General features: G+C 31.7%; 1 protein-coding gene across 1 annotated transcript; it reads left to right on the top strand.

Annotated features, from left to right (window-relative positions):
• The first annotated feature begins 612 nt into the window (after positions 1 to 612).
• On the top strand, positions 613 to 8278 carry LOC117688674 (uncharacterized). Its single transcript, XM_066087807.1, has 5 exons — positions 613 to 752; positions 3696 to 3932; positions 4125 to 4433; positions 5561 to 5845; positions 8043 to 8278. The coding sequence occupies exons 1-5, from the start codon at positions 686 to 688 to the stop codon at positions 8276 to 8278; spliced, it is 1134 nt and encodes a 377-aa protein (XP_065943879.1). The 5' UTR covers positions 613 to 685.
• Positions 8279 to 9991: the final 1713 nt, after the last annotated feature.

Raw genomic sequence — 9991 nt, 5'->3', positions numbered from 1 at the left:
CAAAATTTTTCATAAATGTTACTTTAATATTTACATTTGCAAATATAATTCGGAAATGATAAAAGTGTGATGTTTATAGACTAGGAGAATACAGGTATACAAAACATCATCAAAAATCAGTCCAAAAAAGTCATGTAAGTAATGTTACCGTCATCAGAAGTTTAGATAGTAAAGATATAAGGAATTAATATATTTACCAAAACAAAAACAAAACAACCAAAACAAACAAACAACTTAAAACGCGATCATGGATGCTGCCACACATGGCGCAAAGCTTTGATTAAGACACGTTTCTCAAAAAAAAAGTTTTTATTAAAAAATTGTCAAAAAAAAAAATGGATGCTGTCTATATAGATTGGCCATATCAGCTGCATAATAGAATTTTAATCGGTCGAATATCCTATATTTAGACGTTTTTTAAAAAAAATTGTGTCTTAAAATTTCGTACATATTTTCTTTCTTCTTTTTTTTGTTTTTTTTTTCGGGAGGGGGGCTGTTCCTTAAAAATTATCCTGGAAGCAATATATTGACTCAGGATTGGCTTAAACAAAAAACGGCCCTTTAATATTTCAGTTTCTCGCCTCCAATCACACATTTGTCTGATATAAGCGTCTTGATAAAAAAAAACTTCCTTATCTCTATAAAGATGTTTTGATGAGTTTTTATCCCTATTTTTTGGATATCAATGATGTTGAAAACAATGATAATGCTATTTATCTCCTTGATTATTTCTTTTGGACTACAAATTCAAGGTGAGGACTAGTATCCTATTTGTATTTTAATATCTACTATGTTAACATAATTATAATTATTGATAATATAAATACAGTACCTGCAATAGTTTGCATCATACATTAAGTGCATGAATATGGAAAATATAAAAATTTATTCCTCGGGGAAAATGAGCACCACTTACGGGAAAAATAATTTTTTCGGGGGGGGGGGGTCTTCATATCTCCCTCACAATTAATGATTCCAGTCGTTTTAAATCTATTATAAAGCAATAACGTAGGCGTAGTAAATATTTACCAGTTCCTTTCTATGTTAGCTTTCTGATTTAAAAGGGATTTAAAACGATTTTCTTTAAAAAAAAATCATTTGATTAAATTGTTTGCTCATCATCAGGATTTTTCGTACGAATGGATTGATAGTTCACATGGCTTTTGAAGGAGTGGAGTATGATCTAAAATATGACAAAGGCAGTAAAATGTTGGGCTTTTTTTAAATTTGGATTAACGAGAACCAATCAGTTAACGCGATAGATATAATTATTGTCATAAGATTTGATGATACTTTTTTTTATTTTACAGGATAAACTATATGAATGGATAAATGCACATCAAATAGAAATAACACATTATAGATGAGACAAAATATATACGATGCGATAAGATTGATACATGATATGATAGTATATTATTTTTTTTAAAAGTTTAAAAAAGTATTAACCATTAAACAAAAAAAAAACTTGTAAGGAAATTGAAAAAGCGAGTGTGTAGCAAATGCATATTTGTTAATCTTTTTCAAACATACCCTAATGAAGTTAGTCCATTATGTACTTAGCATATTTGGAAAAGAAAATTTGTTTCCATCATTTTGACGGAAATACGGAAGTAACAAAAATCCCCCTAAATGAGAATCACCGTTACTTTTTTTTTTCATTTACACACAACTGCAGTTACTATAAAGAAGCAAATATTTTGGAAATATTTTTTAAAAGACCATAAGAACTCCATTTATTCATCAGACCTATGCAATTTAATGTGCTGTTATGTACACATAAATATTTATTTTAAATAACATGCTATTTTGATTTATGCTAAATAGCAAATATTCATCCTGCGCTCTTTTTTCAATGGCAGGTATAAGCTTGGTATAACGACAACCGTTTTAGATCAGCTATATTAAGAAATGCCATTTTTTTAGGTCACAAAGCTCATGCTTAAAATGAAGACGCCATTCAAGTCGTTTAATGTTTTAACACACACGTCTATTAAAAGAAGTCCGGATGAAACCGCTTGCACTAGCAAAGCCAGCACGGTCAAACTTTATAATTAACAGGATAAGTTATTATAGATTTTGTTATTTACAGCATTTCAATTTTCAAATTAATAATCCACACTTTTCCAACTAATTCATTCAAACTGCTGTGATTTAAATCTTAAAATATCATTAATATGTTTTATGTTAGGCTGTCTTTACATATCTAATACACATCTAGTTCCGCATGAATGCGACATTTAGCGTCAGTATACTACTTATATGTCTAGATAGAGCAAGCACTTCTCTGCAAAAGCTCATTCACATCCGGGTGGATCCAACTGACATCTTCTTGAGCTGCAGTATATACACTATAGATAAATATTGTTAACGATAAAAACTTATAACAATATATTGCGTACAGTGTAGTTACCTACCAGTATAATAAACAATTAACCGATAAACACACAACTTAAATGATGTCATCATTATTTCTAATTGAAAGTGTTTTACTTAGTTTTCAATCGAAGCCATAGATGTCGTTTATAACGCTGTTTTGGTTTGTTAGACAACTTTGTCAGTGTGAAACTTTCAAATGCATTTAAAAGCATTGGATATAATTTCTAATTAATTAATTTATCACTGACCGACCCAGTCAGGAAATGCTCCAGCTAATCACCTAATCAGGTATCCCAAGATTATTCAGCATGTAAATAAAACGCATCGACGCGAGAGCGTGGTCGGTGTCGACAAAGTGGTATTAAAGAGGTCAGTTTCAGTTCAGGTTTTTTTTCTTATCAGGTTTTAGTGAAAATATCATAAATAAGAGTTTTTTTATAAAAGCTATTCTTTCATAACCAAATTTTTAAAGAAATACTTGTTTAAACGTCATAATAGTATTTCACTTTTTCCTTTGTTTTTGGTGCTTTGATTGTTTTTGTTTGCTTTTTTTTTCACTCCTCGCTGTTTCTGTTGAATACTTTTCCAGCGGTCATGCGAATATTCTTACTTACGTGAATCGTTTATAAATATTCATAAGTTTATTTTTCATCTTTTAATATAAAATAACCAGAACATTCAATAAATAAAAGTGAATAACATTGCACATTGATCAAAGTAGTTTTTTAAAACAGATTATTACACTGAGAAAGTAAGACAATGTTTCCAGCAAATAATACAATCTTTATAAACGGCTTGTCAAGCTTTAATAATCAATCAAAATACAAATGTAACCAGGAAGTCATTATAAAGCATTTTAATTCCATGAGAAATAAACAAGTAAGATAAGAATTAATTACAATTTCAGAATATCCTATCAAATAACAAAAGTACTGTATAGTGAACTGTCAATTACTCTCAACAAAGATTTTTTTTTTTAAATCCCATACGTATTATTTATAAACCGTTTCTTATTGAAAGTATCTTGTTTCATAACTGTTAAAGCAAGGTTTCATAGGATTTTGTAATTATTCAAATTAACGTGTTAACTGTCAAACGTTAAAAGACAGTACGTGCAAATGGCAGACCTCTTAAAGTGCACACCACATCAAAAAACAACAGTCATGATAATACATCACTGGTGTAATTTTCATTCAAGGTTTCATGAAATAGACAAACCAGGAGAAGTTTTAGACATATAAAATACAGAACAGAACACTGTAACATTCATAATGCGTGTAGATCTTAGTTAAAAACTGTAAACATCTTCATTATAGTTTCAGGTAAACCAATATTTAAAAATGTAAAGTCATCGTTTATGAATGGTGATGTAACATTTACCTGGACTGTATCAACAACTGAAACATCACCACTATTTCGTATTAAATATAATTACTATTGGATTGACTTAAACAATACAAGATACACTGTAAAAGATGTCTACTTGTATAAATCTATCACTATCGATGTGACAGAGCGTGTTTCCAATGAATACGACAGGTGGACCTATACAGGTAAAACTATTTTCATTTAAATAAATATAATTTATACTGTAAAAGTAAAATCAAAACATATAAATATAAATATGCGCATTCAAGGAAATTAAATAAAATTATTGTTGCTTCATCTTTATTCAAAAAATTCATATTTTATTTATATATTTATTTATTTATTTATCTATATATTTATTTATTTTTTCTTTATAGTTGGCAAAGTCCAAACGCAACATGGTAGTACAGTTACAATGGAATGGCCAAATTTAATCAAAGCGTCTGGATTTCACATTTATCACACACTAGGGGAAACACGAGCTATCATCCAAATAGAAAAAAGTAAAGTTAAATATGAAGAAAAGGAAAATATATCAAAGTATGTCGTCAACAAAGATACAAATACTTCCACATGTATTAATGTTGAAATTAAGAACATAACGCTTGACGATGCTGGATTCTACTCTGTTGAAAAAACAGACGACGAGTCTTCGTTAGATAGAGGGTTTTTTCTTGTTGTAACAGGTAAGTATTCAAATGTAACCAGTATGAAAAGGTTGAGTCAAATACAGTTATTGCAGTGGTTGATGTAAATACGAACGCTCAAGGGATATACTATTTAGCAAAACTAGAGGCAGGCATAAGCTTGTTTTATTTTTAATAGTTCTTTTAATGTAATGAAAAAGAGTAACACATTGGTCATTATTACTTAATAGTTGAGTTACTGATTTACTACAAAAATATATCGGGTTGATTATTATCATTGACTTTCAGATGTGTCAACCCGAGACATAGCGACGTCGTCAAAGAGCAACTACTCTAACTTAAACCTATAAAGGGCAACTGCTCCAACTCTTTAAAGAATTTACGGAACTCGGTTTCTATTAAATATTTTAAAATCTTGAGATCAGTAGGCGAAGAGTCGGCCATATTGCCAAATAATAATTCTCACCAGACGGACATAGAGATAAATCCGGCAGTCACATATCATGTTTTTCACCAATGAAAGTGTGTCATTTCAATCCAAGGGAAGCAAACTATATTTTCCAAATTGCCTACATTTTGAGTCACGTAGCATATTTTTTTTAAAGTGTGAGTGTGGGAGGGGGGGGGGGGGGGGGTTAGGGGGGTGGGGGTGGCAGACTCATCCAAAAAACTTGACAAAAAAAGGGAAAAAGTTGTTTTTCAAAATCCTGGAAATCCAAATCAGATTGAGGGCAAGTAATTTGAATACCTTTAACATCATATTAACTGCCTATTTCCTTATTTTCAATTCAATCTCTTACATGTGGCCATTAAAGTGTGTGGGGGGGCTACATGTTTATTCAATTTTTTTGTAACCTGCCCCCTCCCTTTGCTACGTGTCTGATTTTAAAAGCAGTACAGCAAAATAACAGTTCTATACACATGGAGATGCACTCCTATCATTCTGTGCTGAAGCTAAAATGATATGAATATTATGGCAACATGTATAAGTAATACAGTAATGTAAATACTTTCTTTGACGCCCTTTTTTCAGCTCAAAATTGAAATTTTAAAAATGTTAATCATCTGGTGGCCGCCTTAAAGTTATCATGATATTTACATTTTAGAAAAATCTACAAAGAGGTTTCGATATCTGAATTTTGTTTAACATTTCATCTTAATTGCAGCGAAGCCTGTAAGCCCAAAAATAAAGAGAAACATACGAGTTCATGTAAAAAACTACGTGGAGCTGATGTGTTCCAGTCAATCCACCTCAGCCCCTGACTACTACTCCAAGCTCCTCACCTTGTCCTATACCTGGTTTGTCAACGGAACAAAGATGGGTAGAGAAACCAGAGAGATCTTGAGTTTATATGTAACTAGAGATCTCAAGTACAACAGATACTCTTGTTCGGCGACAGAAGAAGGCCTTGAGTCGGATAGGAGTGTTCAAGTACAGATTAACCATTTATGTAAATATTTTAATGTCTTTTTAGAATCAGTCAATGAAGCACATAAATGAAGTTAAATATTAACATATACATGTAATTAGAGTAAGATACTGTAGTTATCATAAAGAGGTGTGTGAAATTTAAACACTAATATAATACAGATTGAATAGTGCAAATTTTAAAAATAGTAAATAGCTATTACATAGAAGTTTAAATGATTGAAAAATACTGTACATAATTCATTTTTTGTGCAGCTAAATGAAAAAGAGTCATACTTTGATCACTGTATGACAAAAGTGTCTGGCGCACCAAATTTTATAAAGGCGTTTCTATTCTACAGAAACTTGTAGATATCAATACTTAAAACGACAATAGAGCTCATTTTGCGCAAATACCATAAAATGACAATTTTCCTGTAACTTAATTAAATTTTCTTTCAAAGATGAAATTATCTTGCAAAATTTACGTTTTGTAATATCTCAAAATTCTCAATGTATCGCTAAAATTGATAAGTTTAGACGGTCAATGCAGTAAATATTTATAACCCAGCCTTTTGTTCAATAAGACATGAATATCGATTGTAAACATTTCAGCGTGCCTTTCAGCAAAAGAGTTTTAAAAAAACCAAGATTTTTGACAAAATTGGCTAGAGATGGTCTAGAGCAGATGAATACAAAACAAAAGTTAGAACAACATTTTGTAATAGACAAAACACAAGTTTGAAATATATATATATTGTAAGAGACCAAACAAAAGTTTGAACTTTTGTAAGAGATAAAAAATAATAATTTTAATTGAATATTTTAACATATATGCCATTTATACGCCAAATACTTCCATTTCCTTTCGTCGTCAGGTGCCTTATTCAGAATAAGTTACACCAAGTGTAGATATTTCTTAACATTTAGTGTAAAGACACTTTATTTGTCATGTGCATGACCCTGTGCATTAATCATTTACAGTACCTGTGTATTTTTGTGATCGGCTTCGGCCGATCACTATTGTGTCCATATGAGGCATCCTACAAATGCTTCCACGTGCGGACACATTCCGCTTGCATAAGTAGTTCTTATAAAAACTTGAAGTTTGGTTTAGTAGTTATAACAATTTACTCAGTTAAGAGATGCAAACATACATGAAATACAGTTCGACCTTTTAATTCAAGAATGCACATTTTGTCTCACGCGTAAGAATTTCGATCGAAAGATTCATTCAGTAATGCAGTTGACCTTGATGAACTTACCTCAATCATAAGAAGATGCTCCATGAACTGACCTCGATCTATTGATGTTGCACAATAGTAGCTAGGAAGACGGCTTGATTAATAAACAAGGTAACGTTATAATGCGACCTCAACAGCAATTTATGATGGCATTCAATGTTTTTCAGTCGCATTAAATTAGTTTAATACAACTCATTCTTTCTATACGTGTTAATGCTCTTTGAAGAGCCCTACTCAGTATTCTGAAGAAGAAGATGAGACATTAACATTTAATAATTACGTTAAAAATATAAAACTAGACAAGGAGTTTACGAACGGATTTTCTCGAATTTATTTCGAAATTGAATTTGTTAACGGTGTATAATGATGAAACTTTGGCGTACAGATTCAAAATATTCTATATTTTGTAAAAATACAGTACTTTTTTTAAATTATTTTACATCAAACTGATCATGTTTATTGCTTCTAGCTATCAATATCATTATTGCCAATCATTTCTTTAAAAGGGATACTTGTTATAAAATTACCCCAAGTCACTCGAGAACTGCTGCCATTAAAAAAAACTGATTTTAAATTACATTTTAAAAGGTCCATTTGATATAAATTTTAAATAATGCAACAAATTGAATACACCATTGCGAGATTATTGTTGCAGTATAATAAATTCGAAATCTCAGTCCAGGGATCTTTTATTCTTTAATTGAACTGTGTATATAAAAAGAAATTACCAAAAATGAAAAAAAGAATAGCTGCAATGCCTATTTAACATGTTTATCCTTCAAGAGTACAAATTAAGTATTCACAATTAATTTCCAAGATTTATTTCGAAAACTGAAACATTTATGTTAATACGGGACTTTTCTCCAATAGTTTATTTCGAAATGACTGTATCACTGTTTGTGATTCATAGTGTTTTATCGTAAGTTTATAATTATTCTAATAGTAAACAATTCTGTAAAAATTGCCATTTCTGTCAAAGATTTACTATTTCTTCAGACGGACCTCAAACTCCTCTGAACCTCACTGTGAACTCTGACCAGAAAGGTAACGTAAACATGACCTGGGTGTCAGGGTTTAATGAAGGTCTGGACCAGTTCTTCGTCATATCTAGGAAAAATGGTCAAGAATGGGAATATGTTGGAAACTTATCAGATCTTGGAGAAGGAAGTGTAATGTACAGTACCGTCAACGCGGATCCCGTATTTGACCGCGCTCCCCCCGCGGTTATTTAATCCTTTCCGCGTTACACCATCGCGGTTAATTCATCGCGGTCCTCGCTGCAGCCATGTTTAAACCGCGGCGGTGTGACCTACCGTTGAACAAGGTGATCGGAGATTTTTACCTGTATGCTATTAGACAATAAGACGGCCACCTAACACTGAGAGTCATTATATACTAGCCATGTCTGATGTATTGTTTCCATTTCACATATTAAAATGATTACGTATTTTAATGCATGTTTTCAAAACTCCTTATCAATTATTTTAGAGATATTTTGATTAAAGAATCATCTGCATCCGAAATAATTTTCATGTAACTGTTGATATACCTAATATTTCAAAAATATTTAATCATTTTTATAATGTAATCTACATGACGGAGAGGGTTAGAACTATAATATATTATTTTTCGATTTTTTTATGATTTTAAACATTTCCGATTACAAAAATGTTTTAATCCATATCAGTTTTTAGCTCGTTTTACGGCACTCTCTCGATGCTCAAGACAATTAATCTAGTCCGTGACAGGCACATGCTACACGGAGAACGGAGTACCTACGGTCAACGGCATGATATGAAAATTTTACTCAACCCGTAAAATACTAAATTATATTGACATAATTTTATGTGAGTTCAATATGAAGCTACAACACAAATGTACATGTAGTATCAGCTGCGAATACCGTTTTACGTAACCGCCCCCTCCACCTCTTCAACATTTTAATGACTGTGAAAGTACATGTAAATTGTACTTGACTTTAGTCCCAATTGTTTAACACAAAGGTGTGAAACCATCCCATTGACGGGAAATCACTCTACGCTTGAACGCACAGAATACACTGGTACATGTATATGAGACAGGTGGATAATCTGTGTAACGAGTGACCATAATGAATTTCATCTGTTTTTCAAACAATTTTACTAACAGTATTAACAATAAATAGTTATTCATTTTACTGGTATGTGTTTAACTGTTAAACGTGTTTAAGATGCACCGCCTCCGCAAAAAACCTAAAACCTTCAATATAGACTAAACGAGAGAGAGAGAGAGAGAGAGAGAGAGAGAGAGAGAGAGAGAGAGAGACTCTGTCAATACTCAAGACAATTAACCTAGTCCGTGACAAGCACACGCTACGCGGTGTACGTATACCATACGATCAACGGCAAAATATGAAAATTTTACTTTACCCTTAAAATATAAAAAGATATTGATATCATTTTATGTGTGTTGAATATGAAGCTACTACACATATGTCGTATCAGTGGCGAACTATAACGTTTTTTGTACCCCCACCCCCTTTTCAACGTTTTAATGACTGTCAAAGTTAACTGTATTTGTCCCAATTGTTTTATACAAAGGTGTGAAACCATCGCACTGACAGGAAATCACTCTTCGCTTGAACGCACAGAATTCACGGGTATGAGGCAGGTGGATATTCATTGCAACAAGTGACAACCAGGAAATTACCCGTATATCAAATAATTTATCTAACAGTAACAATATATTATTGCTTCATTTTACTGCCTTCTTAAACTGTAAAAGGCGTTTAACATGTCTTTTCCCCCGAAAAGAGAGAGAGAGAAATAACTTTCTTTTTAAATAACGTTGTATACGAACAAAACTTCACAAACACAATGTCAAGCATTAAATTAAACATCATAAACAGTGTTAAATACTTTATTGTTAGACAAACTTCTTTTTTTTCCTTTACCTGAAAACTAATA

This window comes from Magallana gigas, chromosome 1 (assembly GCF_963853765.1).
Source record: "Magallana gigas chromosome 1, xbMagGiga1.1, whole genome shotgun sequence".
In the NCBI taxonomy this organism is placed as follows: domain Eukaryota; kingdom Metazoa; phylum Mollusca; class Bivalvia; order Ostreida; family Ostreidae; genus Magallana; species Magallana gigas.
Note: the sequence above shows the minus strand (reverse complement) of the source record. Positions and strands in the feature narration are given on the sequence as shown.

Coding starts and splice junctions, on each gene's coding strand:
- LOC117688674 (XM_066087807.1), top strand. CDS start 686: ATGATGTTGAAAACAATGATAATGCTATTTATCTCCTTGATTATTTCT. Junction 753..3,695: donor TTTTGGACTACAAATTCAAG/GTGAGGACTAGT, acceptor TCTTCATTATAG/TTTCAGGTAAACCAATATTT. Junction 4,434..5,560: donor GTTTTTTCTTGTTGTAACAG/GTAAGTATTCAA, acceptor TCTTAATTGCAG/CGAAGCCTGTAAGCCCAAAA.